General features: G+C 39.1%; 1 protein-coding gene across 4 annotated transcripts in view; it reads right to left on the bottom strand.

Moving 5' to 3' along the window:
- FAT1 (FAT atypical cadherin 1) overlaps window positions 1-27,509 on the bottom strand; it is a 198,390-nt gene that overhangs the window by 67,273 nt on the left and 103,608 nt on the right. For all 4 annotated transcript variants that reach the window (XM_069977704.1, XM_069977703.1, XM_069977705.1 and 1 more), the window contains 6 exons: window positions 26,607-26,668; window positions 20,791-21,120; window positions 19,015-19,225; window positions 12,162-12,301; window positions 971-1,246; window positions 497-707 (listed from right to left, as the gene is read on the bottom strand). In XM_069977704.1, coding sequence (XP_069833805.1) covers window positions 497-707; window positions 971-1,246; window positions 12,162-12,301; window positions 19,015-19,225; window positions 20,791-21,120; window positions 26,607-26,668 — 1,230 coding nt within the window. The remainder of the gene's footprint in view (window positions 1-496; window positions 708-970; window positions 1,247-12,161; window positions 12,302-19,014; window positions 19,226-20,790; window positions 21,121-26,606; window positions 26,669-27,509) is intronic.

The raw sequence follows: 27,509 nt of genomic DNA, 5'->3' as shown, positions 1-27,509 counted from the left end.
ACAGCCCCTTTAAGGTGAATATATTACCAAGATTTTTTTGCCTGATTAGAGCCAGATACTGAAATAAGTTCTTTTTTTAATCTGTTTATTATTTCCCGATTGTAACTTATATTTTTTTGTACATTATTATAGGGGCAATCACCTTGCTTCCAATAAAGTAAGCATTTTTTTTTTAACAATTTGCCCGGACTAAACTAAAAATTCTCAGTTAAAAACAAGCAAAGAATATATAACCTTCCTATTTAACATGTGTATGGATATGGACACAGGATAGAAGAAAGATATGCATGCATGTATATGGATAATTTCTCACTGCAAATTGATTTGCAGTTATTTCTGTTTATTTTCCATTAACTTTTAGTCAATTTTATAACACACCGCTGGTCCCACAGCCAATATTTATCTGCTTTGTTTATATGGTGATAGGTTTCATTGTGGAAGCCACACATTCAATGGCAGCCTGCTGAGCTTTGCTTCAATAATCCATAACACATACCTGACTCAATAGAGTAAATAACCTCAGCATTCTTTCCTTTGTCTTTGTCCAAAGCTGTGACCTGGAGTATAGCAGATCCAATTGCTGCAGATTCATATACTCGGCCTTCATAATAAGAGCTTGTGAACCAAGGAGCATGGTCATTGGTGTCAGTCACATTTATGACAATTCTGGCAAAGTTACGCATGACGGGCACATCTTGATCTCGTACCTGAAAAATTAATGCCAAATTAGTATGCAAACGCAGGATCTGTATAGTTCTAGTTCTTAGCTATACACAAAAGTGGGGATTTATCAATGCAATGATGACATTTCTCATGTTTTTGATAAAGTCCATCTACCACTTTATTTAAAGTAGTATTATTTGTGCATTGTGTTGGAGAAAATGGATACAACCTTGCATAGGTTGCTTAGGTATCACAGTGGTGTGTGGATATGCAAATACATATCAAGTAAAGATGTGTTAGGACCTACCATCACTGTGAGAATATGCTGTTGTGCAGTTTCATGATCCAACTTTTCAATAACATATAAGGAGCCAGTGGCGGGATCTATCCGAAACTTCTTAAGACTAGCCGGATCCGTGCTGCTTTGCAAGGTGTATATCAATTTATTCTTTTCATCCTTGTCTGTAGCAATCACTTGCAAAATCTCTGTTTCTGTTCTGATATCTTCAGGAATCAGAACCTCGTACTTTGAGGTAGAAAACTGTGGCCGATGGTCATTTGTATCTATCACTTTAATATACACCTGAAAGAGGCAGATTCAAGACTTAATATAGTAGATAAAAAAGCAAAAGACATCTTGAATCAGCAACAGTGTGATAGTAAAGATTTCCATATTTGAGTAAGCTTAATAGGAATCTTGCTTTATTGTGTTCATCTTTTTATGAACTAAGGAGATTGAAATAATTTTCCCTATTGGGAAACAGTAAAACTGTTAACGTGAAATGAAACTAATAATTAAAAAAAAAAAGTATCTTAAAATCCTTTAAGCTTAAAGTGTACCTGTCGCGTAGTCTGGATCCCATGCAGCGTGCAATCCATTTGCCACCAGAAGTATGGGTATTCGTGGAAATGGCCAGGCTTATGCACGTGACTCCAATACGCTCAGAAAGTGGGTCACACACAGTACCAACGTGGCATGTTTCTGGCTGCAAATGGATTGTACGCAGCACCAGGTCCAGACCTTGTGAAAAGTATACCTTAAAGAGTCACTGTGGTTATTTTTTTTATTTTTTTTTGCAGAAATCAATACTCCAGGCGATTTTAAGAAACTTTGTAATTGGGTGTATTAGGCAAATATGCCATTATCTGCATGTAAAAAGCCTTTTCCCAGGTCCCCCCCCCTCCTCTCCTTTCTGTCATCCACTGCTCAGAATCAGGAAATCTTGACTGTTTTTTCATCAGTCGGATCCTGTCTGAGATATGGAGAGGGGAGGGGGGAGGAGGAAGGAGCAAGATTAGCGTGCAGCTGAGAGCTGAGAACAAAGGATTACTCAGCGGGGGAGCTATTCAGAGTGCTATTCAGAGGTCAGAGAGGTCAGTGGTGACTGCAGAGGAGAAAGCCCTGATGTGAATTAACTCTTTGTTGTCCTGTTTTGGTGCCTCTACTTTCTCTCTCCATAGGAGACCAATGGAGACAGGGGGGAGAGCTTCAAACTGCTTTTTCATGATAAAAATTCATTTTTCGTCTAATAAACCCAACTACAAAGTTTCTTAAAATCGCCTGGACTATTGATTTCTGCAAAAAAAAAAAAAAAAAAAATTAACGACAGTGACACTTTAAGGAAAAACTGCCAGTGCCTATATATAATATTTACAATGTTCAACAATTGAAATATACATAATGAAACTTACATTTTTTTTAAAGAAATCTGTAATTGCTTTCATGTTACCTAAACCATCGGGCAGTTTTTAGAAGCTTCTCCCATCCCCACCAATCTTGATTGATAAATTCCTCTCTTTTGGGTATAGGGAGAACTCTAACCATCAAGGCTGGTGAACAGGCAGAAGCCATCAGGGACTGCCCTAATGATGAGTTCTCTTACACAGGGTTGTATAATTAGGGAAACCCTGAACTTCGTAGAATAGTATTTTTTTTCCTTTTACCTACTTCTTTTGGTAACAAATAGCAGGTTAGAAGTGATAGCACAGTCACCTGATTAAAGGAATGAGCACTATGAATGATCATATTTCCCTTGGTAATGGCAGCCACTCCCCAGCTAGTTGTCATTTGGTAAAATAGCTGTCACAAAGCGATATCTTCTTTCCGTATACAGGGTTTCCTTCTTATTTAAGGGATAAAGCTATTTTTTTTTTTTTTGCTAGAGTTCTGTTTTAAAAGAGTTCGGGCAACCAAAAGAGTTATTTTATGTCCCCTGGCCCCATTGCAAAACCTGTAACTGGGTACCCCAACTTAATAGGCAACTTATAGCACTGGAAACCTCTTCTGTAGCAGAGGAACCAATGGGTGACCCCAGGCACCAGTTCCCAAGTACAACCTCTGCACCTCATATACTTATAAACTGAATAAATGTACACATTATTATCGCTACACATGGATAATAAATAACCAAAGTGAAGTAACAACACATGAATAGCAATAATAGTAATTTGGGCCCCTGAAGCCCTAGGGCCCAGGTATACTGCAACCTCTCCACTATAGTCACTCCTCTGAAGGCAACAATACTAAACACTGAGTTACCGCAATGCCCATAATTACATTCTTAGACCATTCACATCGGTCTTAGGTTTACATTTTCTGTATAGATATTATTTTCCTGTCCGTAGAGCCATTATATTTTAGATGTAATAGTCCTTCAAGAGACGAAAATGTTTGACATTTTAAGCTGTGTTGTTACCAAACAGAATGCAAGTTAGCTATTGTGTTCTCAAAGAGGCTCCCTGCTGTGTGCTTCGAAAAAATGACTTCTCAGTATAACAATAGCTATCGCAGCCCTGGCTTCTAATCATTTCTACTACGTGTGTGAATGCCACCGTACTTCTCTCATAACAAGTTACCCATATTTATTTGTCAAATGAGAAGCTGCTAATGTAGCAAGTAGAGATGAGCGAACCTCGAGCATGCTCGAGTCCATCCGAACCTGAACGTTCAGCATTTGATTAGCGGTGGCTTGGATAAAGCTCTAAGGTTGTCTAGAAAACATGGATATAGCCAATGACTATATCCATGATTTCCACATAGCCTTAGGGCTTTATCCAACTTCAGCAGCCACCGCTAATCAAATGCCGAAAGTTCGGGTTCGGATGGACTCGAGCATGCTTGAGGTTCGCTCATCTCTAGTAGCAAGACATGCTTAACTGAACAACCTGCCCAACATGAAGCCTATCCATAGATATTAGATATTTGTTGGTACAATGCCTATAGGACTGTCACAGCCTTCCTGTGATGTTTGATGCCAAAGGGAAATACACTGACCAGGCTGGATTTTTCCTGTCTAACTCTATTTTTCCCTTGAGGTAAGCTGGGCCAGAAGTATTTGGCAGACAATCATTTCACTTCTTCTACAGAATTAAGATTCACGGTCAATCTAGCCAAACATTAATGTTAATGGGGGAATAGATACCTTCATCCAAAGATTAGAACACGTCTGTGTCCAGCTTTAGCCATATGTCACTCAAGTGAAGAAAGGAATTTGCATGATGATATGGGTGATAGATTTCTGCACTAGTCCCTTGCCAGAAATAAATGACAAATAACAGACATTGCTATGCTAAACTAAGAAGACTTGGAGGTTTTTTTTAACTAAAGGTTTAGGAAAAAAGTACTTTCTAATGTTCCAGCAAGATAGATAGAGAGAGAGAGAGAGACTGATTGATTTATATGTTATGGTGTTTATGGTGTTTCACAAATCCAACTTTTTTACAGCACAATATCATTAAAAGAACATATAAGAAGAATTATATATATGATTTGTATTGCTTTTTTTCCTCTGTGTATCTAGCCCCTAATAAGGGTTATTATTACTCATAATATAAAGTAATATAAACACAAAACATCAGTAAAATAAAAAGCAGTATTTAAAAAAAAAAGGGTTTTATTAAAGTCTATTGACAATCATTCGCTGAATTAAAAAAAACAGTAAACTAATTTTAACATTGGAATTAGCTTCTTTTTTTTTTAATTTTTTTTTTTTTAATACAGCGTATGCACTTTAACCCCTTATGGACAGCGGGCGTACATGTACGCTCCTGCTGCCTGGGACTTGGCGCATCAGGGGGCCGCGCTCTGAATTGAGCTCAGGAGCTGAGCTCGATTCAGAGTGGTGAGAACCAGCTGCTATCAGTAGCCGGGCCCTCACCCTCAATGGCAGGCCTCTGCGATCGCGCGACAACCCGCCATTAACCCCTTAAATGCAGTGTTCGCGTCACAATTAAGTGTTTCCTGTTACTTGCTGCGAGGCTCTCGATCACACTGCCTGACTGCCAGAGGTATACTACTTACCTCTGTGCAGTCTGAGCTTCTGATAGAGTCTGCCACAGGTCACAGGCAGGCTCTATCAGAAGATTGCCGATAACACTGATCCCTGCTGTGCTATGGCATACCAGTGATCAGTGTATGAAATCTAATGTATTGATGTAAAAGTCCCCTAAGGGGACCTAAAAAGTGTAAAAAAAATTTATAAAAGTTTTAAAAAATGTCCCAAAGCCCCTTCCCCAATAAAAGTGAAAATTACCCCCCTCCTTCCCATTTTATACATAAAATACATAAAAATAATAAAGGTAATTAACATATAATATACCATAGCGTGTGTAATCGTCCGATCTATTAAAATAAAACAAAAATTTTCCCACATGGTGAACTGCATGAAAAATAATAAAAAGTGATAAATACGTCTGATCTAAAAAAATGTTACTAATAAAAACTAGAGATCATGGCGCAAAAAATGACGCTCCATATGACCCCATATGTTGTAAGCCCTCGCAGGCAGGGTCCTCTTCCCCCATGTACCAGCCTGGCTTTTGCCTTTATGTAGTGTGTTGATCTTGTATTGTTCCTGCTTGTTACTCCCATCTATTATATAGCGCTCTGGAATTAAGGGCGCTTTATAAATAAATAAATAATAATAGGTGAAAAAATAAAAGCGCTATAACAGTTACAATAGGGCCATTTTTAATTTACCTGTTTGAAAAAAAAATGCTTTTCTGCTAATAAAAATTGTAAAACGTTAGAAAACATGCATATCACTGTGTTCAGACTGACCTATAGAATAAAGAGAAATGCCAATTACCGTAAAGTGCATTACGTTAATATGGAACCCCCCCCCCTAAAATTACTGTGTTTGATCCGGGCCTCAGACTCAAAATTGTTGCTTTTCAGACCTACTTTACAGCAGTTTGTTTTTAATTAATTTACACTGTAAGGTAGTTAGGTAATATACATAAAAAAATGCTAAACTCATAACTAGTTGGTCATATCAATCTGGTGGCCTAAGGACAGAGACACTCCCTTTCTCACATTTATGAGATCAGCTCTCCATCAGCAGGTACCAAGGGATTACTTGCTATGCATTACAAAGTTGACCAAATAACAGTTTATTTAACTAAATACCAAAGACCGCCTGCTTGCTTGCTTATAAACAGAATGAATCACCGATACTGCCTACTCCGCTGTCTTCATTACCACTGAAATCTCCCTTCCCATTGAAGGCTACGTTCCCATCTTCACAGACAGCTGCTAATAATGTATAATAATTATAATCATTATTGGTGGCTGTCTATTCAATGAGACGGCCACGTTCCGCTGATATTTTACTTAGTGGGAGCATAGCCTTGTACTCTACAATATGTCATTGCTGGACACCTTCAATCTCAACTTCAATAAATGTCCTTGTCTATTAACTTTTACTACATTTCGCTCCTACAGAGTATCTGCTGCTCTCAGTCTCTGCCCTCAACAAATTTTCTCAGCAATGGGTGGGGTGGCCTTACTTTTTTTTCTTGGACTGGTGCCTCACTAAACTTCACTCCTCTTGTTTTCCATAAAACTAGAAACTGACCCAAGCACTGAAATTGCAGATTATTATTTTTTTTATTGTAGCATGCCAAGTGTCACAGATGGGAGTAAACTGAAATGCTGCAGGTCTTGAGAACCAAGACGATCTCCCATGTCATAAAAACCTTCCTTGTCACTTAAAAAGAGTATATTGAAGCTATAAAGCTTGATCTATATTGTTATAATGTGTTTAAATCTTAATAGGGGTATTTCAAGCCCTCTAGTTCAATTTCTATATGCCTTAAAGGAAGTGATGTAGCTCTTTCAAATATGACATGCTTCTCACTGCTGTCTGGAACTGTCCAGAGCTGGTGCAAACCCCTCTGTTCTCCTGCTCTGAACAGTGCCTGACACAGGTGGCAGTAGGGAGGAAAGAACTACATGACTTCCTCCTGGCCACACAGCAGCTGGAAAGTACTGGAAGAATTATTTATATACAAGTAATTCACAAATCAGTTTCACTTTTTAGAACCAGTTTTTCCTCTGGAGTACCCCTTTTAATTCCATGCCTTTTTTAAGTATCCAGGCATATTTCAACATATTTCAACAAATTCTTATTCACATCGATGTCTTTGATAGCATAAACTAATAACATTATATAATGGTAGATCTGTAGACAAAGTATCACAGTCCTGAAAGAGAGTATTTTCCTTAAAAAAACATGAGACACTCTAGGGAGGAAAAATGCAATGATCTACACAGCGTGGGAAATTCAGATGTAGAATTAGACAAAATAAGCAAAATTTGCTGAATAATTTGTTTGTCTTTCTTAAATACTTCTATAACCTTGACCTTGGAGGTGTTGTACAGCAGTGTGGTATAAAAACTGAAAATGTAAGCAGTTCTCCAGCTCCTAGCACTGGCACCTACTGCTGCATAGAGCACAGTCCGGTTACTTAGAGGAATGCGTGTTAATTAAGATTTGCAAACACTGAGCGCATTCTCTGAATTCTTGATTGGGTAAATCCCTCTGATTATTCAACAGTCTAAACCATGGGCTCAGTGCGGGTGAACCGGGGATCGGCAGCTCATTTATGGCACAAATCCACAAAGAAAGTTTAGGAAGAAAAGCAGCTTGATAATCCATATTTACAGTAAGCAACCACATAAGCATTCTATCGAACATTGCTCTGAGAACACTTACACATGTATGGGCCAATCTAATTACATATAATAAAAGACTACTATAATGGAGACAACCATACTTGTTGGCTAAACAAATACTAATGAGAGTCCTGTGAACAGTCATTTCTTTATGTTGATTTTAATTATTTCAAATGACTATAAATAACACATTAAAGGAAAAATATGTCCAAAACCGAAACTCAGGAAAACATTAACTTAAAATATGTTAGAAATGATATTAACTGTGCAGATTTCCCACACCTGCTGTACTGTACTTGAAAGTTTAGCCAATGTTAAAAAGAAAAGCAACCTAAGGTAACTACAGTACTATTAGTATTTGTACTAATAGTTGTACCCACAACTTTTTGAGGTCAAATAATGGACATATTATGCAAAATAACTCCTGTTATTTGCAGAACATGTCCATCATTTTACCTGAAAATGCTTAAAGCTGGTTTCATATGCACTTTAGTGTCCCTTTAAGGCTTGGTTCTAATTTAATTTAATTAAATTTGCCAGAAAAAAATGATAGCTACCATTGTGAAAGCTAAATAGACCAAATTACAATGAAAGGGGTTTACCAGGCACCATTGTTATGATGCACTGCAATTTTTGACAGGGACATGCTCTTCTTCTGTGTCTAAGACCTGGACCTCTCCAAGGGATTGCACTGGGAATCTATCTAGGTCATGTGACACACAGCCGGTGGTGAACTCAGTAAGCATGTACTTCTCCCAGTTCATTCTCGTGATCAGTTGTGGTCTGAACACTCAGACCCTGAACAATCAAAAACTTTGATATGTACTGTATCTCTGTGACCTATTAAAGTTTTAAATAACAAATTTCACCCCACATAAAATTTGAGGATGTCTATTCTATATCATTTGCTGGTTCACGTTCCTTCTAGAAACAGGAACACTATCATTTCTAGTTTGGGTGGGGTGTTGCAGCCTGGTTTCATTGAACTAAAAAAGACTAATTGCAAAACCCCACCCAAACTGGAAACAAGAGTCATGCTGTTTTTGAAAGAAAGTGCACATGCTTTTCTAAGCCTGGATAACCCCTTTAAGCAGTCTGGTTGGTGGTTGCTCTATATTGCTTCATGCAATGTATGGATAGATGGGGTGCCATGTACAAGATAAGCCAGTTGGGAAAGAAATAATAATAATAAAGAGGTATCATTTTAAATAACACTCTGCCATGACTTTCTTCCTTCTGCCATCCCTTTTAAAAGCTACATATACTACACTTCATTGAATATGGATATTTGTCCAATTACTGATCTATTCCTAATAGGAAAAGAAGGAAGGGATTGGATTGATTAGCCAAGAATATTGAGTCAAAGGTCAAGTAGTCAATCTGTTCCAACGAGTACAACTGCACTTACAGCCCTTCTGTGGGCAGCAACATGTTTAATTTATAATACAAACTGTAGCTTTCACAAGAGATCTGAATATTTTCACTTTTCTACTGAAAACCGCTCCAGTGACCCTGGATGCCCTTCCATAGTCAGTAAGTCTGAGCCTCTATTCTACTCTTCAGAGGTTTGTACAAATAACTCAAAATGCTAAAGAAAAAAAAATCTCACAGGGGGATTCTACAGCCCAGAACGGCAATGTTTCAAAAGATGTGCTATTGTTTTGGACACCATGGCAGAAATGTTAAATTTAGCTAGGGAAGATCCAGGCCTGTACAGGAATCTCTCCATAGGCCGCGGCGAACATGCAGAGATAGTAATGCATTACAGGAAAAAAGGCCGAAGTCTAGCAAGAAAAGGAAGAAAAAGCACTGAGGGATGTCAGATTGCTTAAGTGTTCTCACATTAAATCAAATCAAAAGGTTACAGGCCCGGCAACAAAAATCTATCTGGGCAGGAATGTTTCAGTTAATCATTGACAAATTCTGATTTACACATATTGTATTCTTTATACCAGCATGTCCGAATTTTGTTGAACTTTTTCACTCATTGTCTTCTTTGCTGATTTACCACTGTAAGAAATGTCAAAAAACTTTGAAAATGAATGCAATTCTCTTGCTCTGTTTTGTTTGCTTTTCTATAAAGGGCATTATGCTCTTTCCCAGCAGAAAGCCACTTCCTCAGCAGAGGCAGCAGAGATAGCCTAGGCATTTCAGTCCCATTCAAGTCCATAGCAAGGCTGCAAGTCAACCCTGATGTTTTTAACTAACCATTGTGTTTGTAAACCACTACATCTCTAGTGCTTAGTTAGGAGCGACAATCAGCTACAGATCTGGTGATGCCCCAATAATAGAGGAGCCAGTGTGAGAACTCTAACAGCCGAATGTTGTTGAATTACTGCGCCTATAACCCCAGCCATAAAGTCAGCTCTGCTGTTCTTCTAATCTCCATGTTTTTAAATCTTTGCCTTTGGAAATCATTAGATCTAAGATCTGAGTTGGGGCATCTGGTGATGGCCAAACAAAAAGAGTCAGTGTGATATATGTAATAGCTGCATGTGTCCAGGTGACTGTACCTATATCCAGCCACGTCACAGCTGGGTGAGGATCTTGTGGTTTGGTAGGAGCAACACCATTTGGATCATATAGACTGGAAGCCACCTTTAAAAGGGTGAAACATTAAGGCCTTATTCACACGTTCCATAATTTAGGATAATGGAATTTTGATTTTCATTGGGCTATTTACACTATCCAGAGTTTTACAGATCTGCAATTTGTTCTGTACCTTCCCATTTTTGCTACGGACCAATTTTTTGCGGATTGTGGACCAAGATTGCAGACAGAATATATGGTCCTGAAAAATTACTGAACATGTGAATAAAGCCTAAATAATCACTTTATGGGTTCCAAGGAGTAGAAATGTTCTGCCAATGCTTAGTTTTCAGTTGAACAGTGGCTGCTGTATTAACATTCCCATATACATTAGAAAAACGAGCTGGCTGAGCCTAACAAGATTGACTAAACCGACCAAATATCTAATGTGTATGGGGGCCTCCCCATTCAGTTCAAACAGATGATATCAGGGGATAGAAGGATCAGACATATTCTTTCTAACTGCCCAATTTTTTATTTTTTTTTCTCAAGATAGATAAGCACCCACTAAAGGCGTCTGGCAGCTGCTTATACCTTCACTATTTGTTCACAATACATGGATGCTGTAGGCTGAACAATGGCTATAGGTTGAACAAATATTTATATCATTGGTACCTATCACTATTTACTACTGGTATAAGATGTTGCAATGTAAGATGAAGATTATGGCAGTAAGTATTTTTCAAAGAGTCCCTAAAAGCCTTTGAAAAAGCCTGGGGTTCTGGTTATTTTGGAATTTTGGAAATAGGTCCCAGAGCATGCATTAAATTTAGCTTGAGGCACCTGTCTTACTGTAAGGTGAGAATAGTCTTGTTTTCTTTGTTTTTTGTTTAAGTATAGGACAACACAGCAGATTTTCTACATTTTGCCACTGCAAAAGAGTATACATTTCCTTTTTTTATTGTGGCCAATGGCAGAATATTGCAATTAAATCCTATTTCAACATAGCCTAAAGGTCCCCATACATGTTATACTGTTGTCAGCTGGACCAGCCACTGCCTGCCAGTATACAGTGTATGGGGTTTTTCCAATTGTCCAATATTTATTCCAAAATATATATTCCTAAACCCAAATGCATTGGTTTTCTATTACCTGTATTTGTGCTAGACAAAAAAATGGTTAAATTTTGTGGCTATCTTTAAAGGGGTAGTGCACCGAAATTTTTTTTCTTTCAAATCAACTGCTGCCATGAAGTGCCAGAGATTTGTAATTTACTTCTATTAAAAAATCTCAAGCCTTCCAGTACTTATCAGCTGCTGTATGCCCAGCAGGAAGTGGTATTATTTCCAGTCTGGAGAGCAGGAGAGGTTTTCTATGGGGATTCGCTCCTTCTCTGGACAGTTCCTGACATGGACAGAGGAGGCAACAGAGAGCACTGTCAGACAGGAAAGAAAAACACCACTTCCTGCTGGACACACAGCAGCTGATAAGTACTGGAAGGCTTGAGATTTTTTAATAGAAGTAAATTACAAATCTCTGGCACTTCATGGCAGCAGTTGATTTGAAAGAATTTTTTTTTTTTGGTGCACTACCCCTTTAAGCAGTAACAGCGAGAAGGCTTTTTTCTCTTCCTGACAATCTACTGCACTATTTACCTTTGAGGTTTCCTATCCAGCGATGCCGGTGTAAGCCCAGTGCAGGCCAATTCATTCTAGCAGTGAACAGTTAATGTGTTTATAAGAGTCTTCTGAAGTGTTGCTGTCCTCAGTGGCCACTGGGCTTTGTTGCCTTTAAATTGCTTCTTTAATGTATTTGCTAGGAATCAAACTATGCTAATGTATTTTCTATTTTTCATTGTATTTTTACCTATTGTATATTAACCCTTCCAGCTGTTGCCATAAGGTAGAATTTCAGGTAAAGCAATTTTAAGTGAATTCGGTATACAGAATATGTTCTGCAGCCACAAGCATACAAAAGAAATTCTTTTTAAACACTTCATTAGCAATTCAATTACCTGTGTGCTGATAGATCTTGTCCCATCTGTTGCCTCCACTGTCAAGTTGTAATTAGATTTCTGTTCTGCATCGAGAGGTCTTGCAACAATGATGGTTCCAGTGCCCTTGTCCACATCAAACCTGCTGTCGTAGTTTCCACCTGGTTAAAATGAGTGAAAACTTTATAAATAACTGTTTGGACATGGTGTAGAGGCGGCAAGAACAGAAGATCACCAGAGGCCACGCTACAAACAGGAGTGTGGGGATGGAAAGTGTGACACTGAATTACAACAGTGAAGAAGGATTACAGACAAACAACAGTGACACGTACTTACACCACATATGTCATAAAATAAAAGTTCAAGTCAAACTTTATGGGAAGATCTGCAATTACACAGAATGTGAATATAACTGGTGAGTTCTACAAGTGTAGACAACATGTGGCTCTCTTGTCTGCACGTCCTAACCACCAACCCAACATTATTCTTCTGGGACTCCTAGCACTGCTGTACACAGAGAGCCACAGGCTGCCTACCTCTAGACTAATACATCATACAAATTACAAAGTGAACTGGATTGATAAAGGAGTATCTTGAGGGATCAGTCTGCGGGTAAGCGAGTGGGCAGACTACATATGCCAGTTGGTTGTTATCTGCAGTCACATTTAATGAGTCCCCATTAGCATCATGTTCATAGTCATCAAATGCCATTAAGCATATGACATCGCCGTGCCTTATGCAGATTTAGACACGACTATTTTGTCAAATCAAATTGCATTTCTTTGCAGACAGCTCGTATGACTTTTAGATTGAAGACTGCTAACATTTTATAATTAGCTGTCATAAAATGATAGCCACCAGCTAATGCCTAGGCCCTAATTACTCCAATATCAATCTTTCAGGAAACCAGTGATAAAGAACAGAAATTTGCCCTTGAAACAGAAACATAGCAAAAACATATAAAGTTCTTAAACTAAGCTTGGGGCACCGGTAATGTGGTAAAAAATACAAGCACGGAGCTCAAAACACATGTATAATTTGCAGTAATGGTTTTAGAACACAACTATGGAAGGATGTCCCATTGTAGCAGATACCTTCTGCTACACAGCTCGGGTCACAAGCCATCTGAAGGATGTAAAATACTTCATTAGATTGGTCATCTCCTGGCAGCACTCAGAGTAAAGACAGAACAGACACAAAAAAAACATGGAAAAGTCAAAAGGGCTGTGCAGGAAAACAAATGGTGTTATACGAGAAAATTCAGTGTATAAACTAACAGAGCTATGACTATATACATGAATTTCCAGGATGAGGGAGGTGGAGACCAGTAATGGAGAGAGGAGGAGATAGGAAAGTTACCCACATCTATACACATATTGAGAGAACATATTTGTTTTAGCTTTTTATAGTTTATAAAGCAGGATGGGGGAACCTTCAGCCCTCCAACTGTTGCAAAACTTCAGTTCCCATCATGCATGGACAGCTAAAGCTAAAGGCTGTCCAGATATGATGGGAATTATAGTTTTGCAACAGCTGAAGGGCCTAAAGTTCCCCATTCCTGGTTTAAAGCCATTTGGTAAACAACTCTGGTTTTCTCCACTGGAAGCTCTATGATAATGATGTCCAATTACTGGCCTCAATTATCTCCTCTTGCATGTACCGTATGTGGTACAAATTATTTTTCACCCATTTCCTGCCCATTTTTAATAAAATATAATTTCCGTATTTTTCGACATTTAAGACAACTGGGCGTATAAAACGACCCCCAACTTTTCTAGTTTAAGTATAGAGTTTGGGATATACTTGCAGTGTAAGACTACCCCTCTTCCAACACACATCAAATAAAAACTACTTTATTTTCCTGCATATAAGACTACTTTTTAACCCAGGAAAATCTTCTCAAAAGTCAGGGGTCGTAATATAGGGCGGGTGCTAAAAAACTTTAGAACCGGACTGGAGATTCTGCGGTTGCCGCATACGGGGAGGGCATGAGGGGAGCTCAAAAACGTCCACCCCCCTGTTGTACGCGGCAACTGTATGAAGGGCAGAGCAAACTGCAGGCATCCGGGGTATGAAAAATGAGGTACCGAAGAGAGGCGCTGTGACCAGAAAAACCCACCTCTTTTACCCGTCTGGCCACCCTTGTATCCTACCGGTATTAATGCACCCCCTTCTCTGCCTCTCAGATGCTGTCTAATGTTTTTTATTAGTTTTTATTTGGTATGTGTTGGATGAGGGGTAGTCTTATACAGAGAGTACATCCCAAACTCTATATTTTAACTGGAAAAGTTGGGGGTCATCTTATATTCCTAGTCGGCTGGAAAATAAAAACATCAGACAGCAGCGAGATCTGAAAGGCAGAGAATGAGATACAGTAATACCGGTAGGATACAAGGGTGGCCAGATGGGTGAAGAGTTCTGAAGTTTTTCAGCCTTTGCCCTATAAGATGACACACAGCGTATAAGACGAACCCTGACTTTTGAGAAGATTTTGCTAGGCTAAAAAGTAGTCTTATATGCAGGAAAATACATTATACAATATATTGATATAATATAAATATTAGAAAATGTTTCAGTAATAGACAAACCATTACTTGTGTCCAAAGTTACAAAAATATGTCTGCTTTCTTCCGGAAACAGTACCACACTTGTGCAATGGCTGAGTTTATTGTTGTGACTCAAAGGATTAAGTTGCAATACCAAGCAGAGCCCAAAGACAGTAGTAGTAATGGTTTTTTAAACAAAGCAGGCAAGTATTTGTTTCCATTTTTATATAATTTCTATAAAGGGTTTATCCAGTGCTACACAGACACGGCCACTTTCTTTGAGTGACAGCACTGCTCCTGTCTCCAGTTTGGGTGTAGGGTTTGCACCTCAGGTCAATTGAAGTGAGTGAAGCTTAATTGCAAACCACAAGTAAACTTGAGACAAAAGTGGTGCTGTCTCTGGAAGAAAGTGGCCATGTTTTTGTTGTGCTGGATAGCCACTTTAAGGCTCTGCGTCTGACTGTGAGTATTACGTGCATTTAGAAAATAGTTTCTATGAAATGTTGCTATTTATATCAGTCACACCATCAACATCTCCACGTCTTTCCTGCGGTTACACCCTATTGATTCTGAGTCCAGATGGGGACTGCTCTGTATCACAACGTACAGTTTAATGACATGTGATACGAGACATGATGTGAGACATACTGAAACATCTGACAGGATGCAGCACAAGGCTTCCCAAGCTCGAATGAAAACTAGGCAGCCAGAACAAGCTAGGGGATGCAGCATCTCCAGCCAGAAGGATGCAAGTCCGCACCACTGCCTCTGAGCTCAGTCTTCCAAAACCCTGGCATGGCACGCACACGGCAGCAGATAAAAGCACTTGTCACAAATCCTTGGATAATGCATTAAATATATAAACACACATTAACTGCGGCATTGTAATTACAGTCAGCAACATATATTTGCAATGTATAAACAGCAGTTAACAGATAAATCTTTCTGAAACTGTGCATAATTGCACAACATCTGGTGGGATTAAAACAAAGTCGAGGATAAGCAGATGGATGGGGCAACCTCCTCTGAACATATAAACATGCATACAAATAAACTGCTAAGAACACAAGAGTGGCAATGGAGAGATATAGAATAGTGTATTAACTCCTTCCCAGAGAAGCTGAGCAGTGAGCAGTCTCAGTTGACATATTGCTGCGGTGGCCGGGATTAGATATACCTATGTCACTGGCCTTTTCACCACCTAATGGTTTTGGCCAATAGAAATGCAATAGGGTTCTAGGGGTTGTAGTCAATCACTCATAAACCCATGTGGATGCCATGTTATGAGGTTATCTTCTTTAAGCTACATTTGTATTGCACCAATCAGAAAGCATCAACTATTTTAACCACAATAAAAGACAAGCTTACAGGCCTATAGTTTCTGGGATCCGTTTTTTTATCTCTTTTTAGATATTGGCACCACTATGTGCCGATCCCGTGGAACAATTCTTGTGATTAAATATCATAAATCTATGCATCTTTCTGGCTGGTGAAATAGCTGGGGAATATGCTTCACAGAAATAGTAAAAGGGACTGGGGCTATATGAAGTGTTACATACCATCGGATGTGCACTGCTGAATCAGCTATTGCGGTCTATTTTCTAATTGGTTGTTCCTTTTGTGCTATTTTTGCGTGAGCCCGGGAAGAGCATTTCAAAGCTATCTCCTCTCCCAGCCCTCATGACAAGTGCCTCCTCTTCTTCCCAGTCCCGCCTCCAGTTTCCCATACCCCGTTCTGAGGATGAGCCAAGATGGGGCCGCGCTAACAGGCCAGGCCTGGAGGAGACTTGAGATGGGAGTGAAGAGAAGAAGAGTCACGAACCATTAAGGCTGGGAGAGGAGAAAGCTTTGAACTGCTCTTCCTGGGCTCCCCTCCTGTGCACAACTGAACAGATTTGCATATAGCTATTTATGCGAAAATAACGTGAACAGGACGACCAATTAGAAAACGGACAAAGGCAGCTGATTAATCCACGGCGCATCCGATGGTATGTGACACTTGATATTGCCTGTAAAGTTATACATTCATTTTCATTCCTGCACCTTCACAATCAATAGAGAACAATGCTATAAATATACATTTCCCATAACTAGTCACCTCCAACTTTCAAAAAAAAAAAAAAAAAAAAAAAAGGAGGAAAGTACATAAAATAATATTAAAGCCTAAATTCTTCTTATAGGTTCTTCCATTTCCATTAAACTTCACAGAAAGCTTAGGGAATAAATACATTAAGAAATTCTGTGCATCTCATAGCTTTCCATTAGATCACATATGAATGGCATCCACGCTAAACCATCAAAAAAAAGTCCAAATCTGTGCATCTAACTTTCTGGCTGGTGAATTAGCTGGGGAATATGTTTCACAGAGGTAATAAAAGGCAATGTTGGTAACCTTGAATGTGCATTATATTGCTGCACATACACCCTCAGGCTCAGCTTTCATTCACTTACAGCTGTGTCTTCAGCAGCATTACCATGTCAATGCTAAACCTTGGCTTTTGCTCGTGCTTTTAGATGATCGCTTACCGAAAATGTACTCAGTTCCAACCATCGTGAAAATGCGACAGCAGCAAAGCAACAGCTGCCTGCCCGCACATGGTAAGTCAGTAGCAAGGCAATTTCTTCTTAATGGACTGGTGAATTCATGCTACTGGGGCTCAATAGCCAACACTGAGAGCAACATAGACTGGTGGAAACCAGCTGCTATATAAAAAAATTCCGCCTTATAGCAGACTACTGGGCACAGCGTTCCCAAGCTACTGGGAAGGGTTTAAACAGAGTGAGGGGGCGTCATGTTTCTTTTAAAGGAGAATCCCTCACTGAGAAAAAAATATATTTCTATGTAGATGTGTTATTATCTCTCTTTACATATACAGGCTTAGGCTATGTTCACACAACATGTGTTCTCGTAAAAGTACGACCGTTGTTGCAATCGGCAACAACGGCCATACGAGAACATACACTGCCTTGCTTTCTATGGGATCCCGGATGGAGCATATATACATAGTATATGCTCCGGCTGGGATCCCTCACGGCGCTGCAAAGAACTGAAATGTCATAGATTAGCGGCCGTAGAAAGCCCTGTCAGTGCACACTATGGAGCCGCAAGCTTCATAGTGTGCTGTGAGGAGTTGTGATGTGGGCGCGCTCAGAAGCGCCTGCATCAGAACTTTGCGCTGTAAAAGATCATCCGGCCGTACGATCATCCGGCCGGGTCACAGAACGGCCGGTCTCTCAAGCTGTGTGAACATAGCCTTACGCTAAGTCCGCACGCTGCAGAAACAACGGCCATTCCCCATGAACAGCTGTTGTTTAACACCATCTACGGCCACAATTAATCATCATATTCATTAATTCCAATTCACACGGAACGGTCGTATTTTCTACAGCGTCAGAACATAGCCTTATGGTGCATAAGGAAAGTATATGATGTACACTGTAGATTTCTATGCAAGTATTGATGCACCTGGTGTGTGTCTACCACTATACACTGCAATGTCAAGAGTATTGCAACGCAGCAAATTTCACACTGTGGGTTTTGCAGTGAAATCTGCTGCAATGCTCTGTAGTGTCATTTCTTATGACAGCTCCTGCCCACTTAACCCATCGCTGCCAGTCTAATATATTACCTGTCCACACTCCCGTCTACTTCTCTGGCTCCCGGCTTGCTGACATCCCACTCAGCCAATCAGTGGGTGCGGCGGGACAGCACAATGTTTGTCGGAGTGGGAAGTCAGGGAGCTGGGAGGTGGAGAAGCAAACCGGAATGTGGACAGGTAATGTATTAGCCTAGCAGTGGTGGTTCAGGTAGACAGTGGCTATATTCTTGCAGCGGAATGAATGTCCACTGCGAAAATGTAGATTCATAAAATACACTACAGAGCATTACAGTGGATTTTGCTGCGGAACCCACAGTGTGAAATGCGGTATGTATGAAACTGGCCGAACAAGGAACAACAGGGGGCACTTCCACAGACATAAATGTAGGATTTCTTATAACAGAAAAAGATTTTGAACCATGTAGTATAAAATACTTTTTGTGGGATAACCACTTTATGGAAATACTTTCCTTTTTGTACACATATCAGACAACAGTTTCACATCAATTATTTTCTTTCATCTTTGAATCACAGAATGAACAAATTGCGTAAGCTAAAAACCTCGTATAGTGGATGTTACCACATGAAGGAAATCCTCTAGCTAGAATCTCTTTCTGAAAAAATAGTCTTTTTCTAAACTCTATAAACATATTGTCCTTTTGTGCCACTTAGACAGGCTTCCGTATTGAGTATTACATGCGCATGACTGAAATAATTGCACATACTTACCGGTAATGTCAAACCACAATGGAGATCCCACAGGTTGTGCAGTTATCACGCCAATCATATGAGCAACAGGATCACTTTCCATCACAGTAAAGGTGTAAACCTCTTCGTCAAAGGAAATTGGTTCCATTAAAGGTGCTGGTTTTGAAATCCATTCTATATGCAGCCGAGTAGTGGATGACTTCTGAGGTCTCCCATTATCAACAGCTTTAATCTATGAGACATAAGGAATATAAATCAAAGGAGCAGAAATCAATGGCTGCAACAATGAAACAACTGTAATGATTATTTATGCTGCACAAAGTGCCTGGTATCCTGCTGGATCATCTCCATCTTCTGCTTACTGATAGCTCCTTAATATTACACAGTAGAATAGACACATGTGAATAATAGTCTCTAATTCATAGACTTCCTTCATCCATAATAAAATGCTATGTAATTACCCTGACACATGAAACGTGTAAGGAAACATGCTACAGTGGATCCAAAGCCCTAAGGGGTCATTATTGCTATATACAAAGGCACGCTTAGCCTTCTTTATGACTCTACTGCATCACTGTGTGTCTCCAATCATAGGGAATGTAAACCTTTTTATTAAAAATAGATCCTGACAAAAGGTTTCACCCTCTACTACCACTTCTTTTTCCTTCTTGTTTTCTTCAGTAATTCTCCATTGCATTTTTCCAGCTTTAAAGGGAAGCTGTCAGCATGAAATTGTCGATTAATATAGTGAGATCATATTAAAAAGCAAGCACAGCTGAGCAGATTGATATATAGTTTGTTTTCTAAGAAATGTATTTAGCTTGCAATTCTTTGGTGGAAGTTCCTTCCCATTCTGGGCTTAGTAGTCCAGTGGGAGGTACTAATCGGCGACTGACAGCAATCTGTACAGGAAAGCGGATATCATGCATTCCTGCAAGCCAGGACAAGCAGAGGTGTCAACCAATCAGCTACAGGTTATACTAAATAGTTTCCTATAAAATATATCTGCTTTGCTGTTTCTCATCTGGAAGCCAGTAGATTGAATAATATTTTCATGGAGACTTTCTCCCTTTAAAAAGATTTTCGGGTACCTTTAATAGTTTTAGGACATGCTAACTAAAACTGGGTTGAAAGGGAAAGAAAAATGGGGAAAGAAAAAAAAAAAGTTTGCTGCTGCTTTAGTGTCACCACTGATCTTGTGATGACATCCCATACATTGGTCATAACACACCACAGCCAATCATTGTCATCAGCAGACACATGCCATACATGCAAGAGAAGACATCTAAGGCCAGTCATCAACCCATGAACTGACAACTTTAGCTGACATCATCAGCACTTCCAATATTAGACCCTGGATAGTGGCAAATTTTAGCATTTTCACTTCAGTTCCGATTGGCCCTAAAAATAGCAATACCTGGTACAGCCTCTAAGTTGTCAGCCATATATCTGTTTATCATGTTTAGTTTTTGTTTCCTTAGAATACTTTCATTTTCATCATTTAAAAGAGCTAAGTTTTGTTCCACAATATTTGGTTGTGTCCAGTTAACATGATCGCACATACCCTGCATGTTATTTTGTAATTTTGTCACTTAACTAGAAAAAAAGTGACTAGGTTCTTATAATACCCATATTCTCTCTAAACCAAATCTTCAGGAGTGCATTTAATTTTAGACATCCAAAAAAAAATTTTTCCGCTATATGAAACATCTTATCGATATTGTATTATGTTTATATTTAAGTCACTGTTCTGCTGTTGGATAAACCTATAACTTTATAAAAGACAATTTAACTTACTGTAAGAATATCATATTCTCCGGCTCCAGAGAACTTTTTAGATGAAACTACTCCAGTTTTAGGTTCAATGAAGAATTTCCCATTCTCATCTCCATCTTCAATACTATAAGAAATTTCTGCATTTGGACCATCATCTTTGTCTACAGCAATGACTCTGTAGATGGGATCCCTCTTGGTGACTTTTTCCCGCTCAATCTTTTCTTTCTCAGGAAGCTGGATCTTGTAAAATTTTTGCAGGAAAGAGGGTTTATTGTCATTCTCATCCAGAACCTTGACTATGACTCTACAAATTGTTGACTTTGGAAGGTATCCATTGTCTGTGATAGTCACCTGTTGGGAAAAGAACAAAACTTCCCTGTATTACGTCACATTACACAACCCTACAGTAAGAGGAATGCTCTTACTTAAACACTTCCGAAAATGCTTTTTGGAGACGACGTTCATTTAAAAGTCTTTGTAAATTAATGCATAGCTTGAAGAACAAGCACAGCTTGAAATGTTCCTTTAGGGAAGAACAGAATTTATTATTCTTGTATGCAGCTAAACATTTAATCAGTTCCAGGAAAGCAAACAAATCTGTATAGAGATTTAAGTGATTGGTTGTTCAAAAAGGCTTAATCTGAGAACATTTGTCACAGCTAGCAAACAGAATGCTGATACTTGTCAAGAGAAGCTCGGTCTAGTCAAGTTCCGTTTGCTCAAATGGCAAACAAAGCCATACGCTGCTTCTCGTGTTTTGTCATTAGCTGCTCAAGGCCTGCCAATCGCTTGCCATTTGGTTATAGCATCTTCACATGAATAAATGTGATAAACAGGTGTAAAGAGAACAACAGACACGGAGAACCCTATGTGAACATGAGGTTCATTTTTCAACAATATTAATGGTCTGTAATGTGAATGAAAAAATATCCCTCTCAACAAGATATTTACAGGAAATTCTGATGCACAGCACATTTATGGTAATTTATATTGTAAATTTACTAAGGCATCATAATCTACAATGGCTCAATAATTCACATTGCATTAGCTTTTTACTTGCTACGCCAGATACATCTCCATCCTCAGTCTGTGATAGACAGAACAGAAAATCCCAACATCAAGAGCAGCTCTCATATCCAGGACAAAAATGCAAATGTGCATTCTAGGGTATTCATAAACACAAGATTTCTACTCTGTAACATTGTATATGAATTGATAGTATACTGAGCAGAGTTACCATCAAACCAAAAAGGTTCCCAATAGGGACGAGCAAATTCACATTACAAACAAAGCAAAGTGCTTCGTTTGCTCAGCAGTCGACTTATATAACGGTTGCCTTTGATCTCCATGCTGCTCCCTGCCATTCCACCCCAGGTGCCTGGAAAACTGGATTAAGTCTGGGAAAATGGGAGAAATTTCCAAGGACTGGATCCAGCTTTTGCTTTTGTATTAATAAAGTGACAGCTGAGTTTTACATTTTCCTATTTTTAAAAAAGGTATGAATTCATATACTGCCATATTTAATCTGTGCCAACAGTGTCAGACAAGTCAGGATCCACCAAGTAAGGTCATAGTCCAAAAGCCCAATGGTCTTTAAATTACAGTCAGTGGTAGACTATGGAACCTCCAGAGCAAGTTGGGCAAAATGTTTTAAGCAAATGTAGCCATATACAGCCATATATTAATAGACCATATTTAAGGGATATTTTGGGAAAAATTCACTTTTCCCCTATCCACAGGATAGGGGAAAAGTAGGAGATTGCAGGGGGTCTGACCTCTGAACCTCCCGGCGATCTCCGTATCGGACTCCGGTAGCTCTGTTATGCATAGAGCCTCGGGTCGGCACATGTCCCGCGTCTCTATTAATTCCTATGGAGCAACGGAAAAAGCTGAGTACAGAGCTCTTTCATCGTACTCATCTCTTTCCATTGCTTCATAGGAATAAATAGAGCCGTGGGTCACAGAGGCGACAGGGTCAGATACGTAGATCGCCCTGGGGTTCGGGGGTTCAGGGGTGGCCACCCTACCCCCGTGAAAAGTGATTTATTTTCCCCTTTAAACTCTTTACGGCAATGCATTTACCAGATATCATAATTCCCAAATGTCACCAACAAATAGGAATTGTGGTAAAAAAAAAACAACTCAATGCTAAAGAGATTGTCAAACCTTCAAAGAGATTTTTCATATCTTTATTGCCCACAGTAAAGACATACATTACTGGATACAACCATCTAATGACTCTTTGACAAGCATTTGTTATCCAATCAGAGTTTATGACCAGGAAAATAATTTTCTAAAACTGATATTTTTCTATTGATCTAAAGCTTAAAGAACTAAAGGTTCTTTAGATAACTACAAGTTACAAGTGCCGATCAATGGTAAAGCATCGACACCTATTAAAAGGAGCATTTACAGTGGGCAATTGTCGAGAGGGAGTGATAATTTTTACAGCTGCATCAAAGATGTACTCAGCCGATGAACAAGTGTTTATGCGTTTGTCGGCTGATCACAGGGCCCTTTACATAAACCAATGATCCAGGAAGCGCGTTCCTGCAAATGTTAATTCGGCCAATAATTTGTCTACTTCAAAGATCCTTCAGAAAGCAAATCTGTCAAGCATATCATGCATAGCGTAGGCTATTTATTCCCATTGATGATAATATTGTATTTAACAAGAGTCCCTATTTGTTCAAACCTTTGGGAATAAAAGAAGGTTTTTTGTTTTTTTTAATAAATGATAATGATGGGAAAAAGCATAACCAAAAAGGGGCATCTACTACAAATAAATTAATAATAATAATAATAATAATAAGGCCATCACCACAACAATGACAACAAACAATATTGCTTCTAACCCTTTCTTGATCTATTAAATGTTTACTTTTTAGTTTTAACAGCTTTTTATGGCAGAGTTGGTTGAGTTGATGGGAGGAAGGCACTCGCATTGTGAAGTTCATATCACTAAACCACAGTGCAGTAGAGGATCAAATTTCCTTGTAAACAAGGAAAAAAAAAACACTAACCCATCTGGTCATCATTTCAATGTTAAATTAATTTGCCAGATGCACACAACACTTGGCTGTATCTCCTCCAATCTAAATACCACTATGTTTCTGGGTTCCTTCCCAAACCATATTCAAGCTTGCCTCCATTAAACAGACAAATAGGAATAGGCCCATTAAACTATTACAGCTTGCATTACACTGTATAACAGTACTTTATGTTGCCTTTGCTGTATCATTGAGCTGGCAATAAACAGACAGGAGCCAGCTGGGGGGGAAATAAAATAAAAGTAATGGAAAAAAATTACCAATTACAAATCACAGAAATATTTTTTGCCACATTAACCCATGGCAGGAAAAAGGAGATGCAGCCTATAGGATTCATGGAAGCCCCTTACCTTGTAAATAAAGATTAAAAACGGATCATAACTACAAGGGCCAATAACTGAGATTCAGCCAATTTTAGTGTTTATTAAGAGTAGCTCTGGCTTGAGGTGGAAAATGGCTGCGGAAGCGAGGACTTGTTTATTGCCTGTGCTATGATACACTGTTTAATTTATGGAACAGTACATTACAGAAAGATACATTATATTCTATGGATCATTCTGCTCATTCTATTCAAGAGAATACTGTACTGTAGTAAGGATGCTTGGTGACTCAGTGGTTATTACCGGGATCCTCAAATCAAAACCATCTAAGAACATATCTGTATGAAACTTGTATGTTCTCCTTATCTAACGTATCAAATCTAATATAAACTGGCATATTTAGCTTTGAGGACTGATATAAGGTATTAAAGTATATCCTGTTTGCAATTCTGAGAGTATAGTATTATCACTAACCCCAGCTAATAGCTATAGTCATGTACATTTATAATTAAGTGGTGTTTACTTGATTTTTTATTTTTATTTTTTCCCCATACTAGGTGGTATTAGTGTCATTGTGTATGAAAGCTTCACTGGAGACAGTGAATAGTAACGAAATCTATACAATTATGTGGGTTATGTTGACTTAACAATGTAATTAAATGTTATTAATCCTAACAGACAAGGGTATAAATATAAAGATCTTAGAGGATATTTATCATCGCTGCACATAGTGTAGACCACGGGTCTCCAAACTGCGGCCCTCCAGCTGTTGCAAAACTACATTTCCCATCATGCCTGGACAGCCAAATACAAAGTTTTAGCTGTCCAGGCATCATGGGAGTTGTGGTTTCGCAACAGCTGGAGGGCCGCAGTTTGGAGACCCATGGTGTAGACCCAGCAAAAACTCAGACATTTTTGTGCAGAATGCATGTGCAAAAATGGTTAAAGCAAATTTGTTTGTCCTCAGAACCATTAGAAAATGCTTCCATATTACACCCATAACCAGAACAGTACGCCACCCTTTAGAATGATCTTAGGCATCTTGTTTGATCTCACCATATAATGGGAGAGTAAATACAAATGTTTTTTGAGTAAGAACCAGATGATCACCACGAGCTACTAAAGCAGAGCAATCTATGACAATGGGTCAATAATCATATGAGTGGGTCAATTATTGTCAGCATTGTCAAGTAATCATTTAGATTCTCCCCTTCATGTACCATTGTTTATCATCTGTGTATGTCAGAGTGTAGGTGTTTTATTCATCATTTGTTAGCAGCTTATCTCATTATGTAAACAGGGTATGTACTAATGACAATAATGGAAGTAAAGGGCTGAATAAACAATCCAGCGAACATTTGTGTTACTCTTGACTCCCAAAAATTGGGCAGTAGGAAGAATTCTTTTAATGACTGCTACCTGACTTAAGCCCCTATAACACGGATGTGGAGAGCAAGTCAGAGTCGACTTCTCAGGTCAGTGCTCGCTTGTCTCTCGTACATGTGTCGACAGCAAGTGCGGGGGAGCGGGTATGAGCTGGGGGAACCACAGGAGCTGCAGGGTGGTGTGGTGTATGGATTTGGTTATAGCTGCCCGGGCCATCAGATTGTCCTTGCAGCTCATAGGAGACAGCCGCAGTCTATCCTATTACATGGAACTATGGCAGCAGATCGCTGCCAGGCTGATCGTTGGCGTTTCAGCTTGTTTGTTGCCTTCTATTACACAAAATGATTATCGGCCGAAACAACCAATATCGGGCTAATGCGGCCGATAATCGCTTTGTGTAATGTAGGTACCTTGGCTCCAGGCATGTGCAATCTAGGCCAGTGTACGTGAGCAGCAATGCATAAGTGCATCTGCCATTCATTACATTCACTAGGCTGGACAGTGAGTTTAGATGCACACAATAGTATATGCATTGTTTATCTGCACCTAGCTTAGGGAATGTGAACACTGACCTAAAGGTGAGTGGCTTTGTTGTGTACAGGAGCAGGGAGTCCAGCTTTTCACAGATTTCCATGCGCCTGTATATACTTTGGGGCCTTGTAAAAAATAAGTGGCATACTGCCAGTCATGTTGGCAGTGGCTACCTTCGAACATAGTAATTTGTATGAGGATGATGTCTACCCATGTAAAAGGACCCTTAATATAATAAGATTGGAAATAGTTTCATGCTTCATGAGCTATTGCCTTTCAGGAATATCATTTAATATCTCAGTACAGTGACTTATTGTCTATGGTAACAGAGCATGATTGAAATATTACTTCTAGAGGTTCCTCAACACTTACATTATACATAAAAGTCAATGAAATATTTACATGAGAATGGAATGGAGCGACAAGCTTTAGTAATTCCTTTATGTCAGGGCACTCTCAGAATGTAATTTCAAACAAAAATCCATTCTAAATTTATGTGCATTGCTATATTGACCCCATTCTATTCATAAAGAAGTTAAAAACCACATACCTCGAGTACATGTTCTGCTTGTTGTTCACGGTCTAGCTTTCTTGATGTTGTGGTTATTAAACCTTTAAGAAGACAAAAACAAGAAACAATATTATTTTATTCTGATAAACATTGGGTGACAACTGTAATGCTGAAAATAAGCTGGGTTCTTTCATACCGTCTATGCACAAGATTGGTATAACACAAAAAATTGGATCGGCTTTTAGTTCCAAAAGCAGCGCCACTCTTGTCTATGGGCTGTATCTGATGCTCATTTTATTCCTAAGGTGTAGTACCAGATACGGCCCATGGACAGGAAAGGCCACTGTTTGTTGAGAAAAATGTGAGTAAAATGTATATATGTGTACACACAAAGTGGGTTCATAAGAAGAGTCATTCTATTAAATCTGGCTACCTTGTTGCACCTTCAACACTAGGGGAAACCCTGCCATCATCCACCAGACCCAGGGTTGCCACACTATCTACACGGGTGTTGCGTAAAGAAGCTTTTTTTCACTTTTCACAGCTTTAAAGCATTCCTATCTTGACATATAAAAATAACCCTCCCCCAGCAAATATTCAGTCAATGCTTGCATTATATATGTTGTCCATTTTTATTTTGTTGCTCTATTGCCCTGTTTAGTGCCTCATTGTGTACCTCGTGCTCCTGCATTTCACTCTGAGCTGTTGGGTGAGCCTTTTTTAACAGTTACTTATCTGTAGCAGTGCATGGCTGCTGGCCAATCAGCCTTCATCTTTACTGAGCCAACTGACATCACTTCCTATTTGATCTCTTTTGTATTGTTATTAAAGACCGAATGGCCTTAATGACTGCAGATTTCTAGTAAGTGAGACACCTAGTGGCCAAATGTATAGCACCGTATTTCATAAAGAACACAGGCAAGAAAAAAAGTGATTTGCAAA

The sequence above is a fragment of the Dendropsophus ebraccatus genome, chromosome 7 (assembly GCF_027789765.1).
Source record: "Dendropsophus ebraccatus isolate aDenEbr1 chromosome 7, aDenEbr1.pat, whole genome shotgun sequence".
Taxonomy (NCBI): domain Eukaryota; kingdom Metazoa; phylum Chordata; class Amphibia; order Anura; family Hylidae; genus Dendropsophus; species Dendropsophus ebraccatus.
This window is presented reverse-complemented; position numbering and strand designations above follow the sequence as displayed.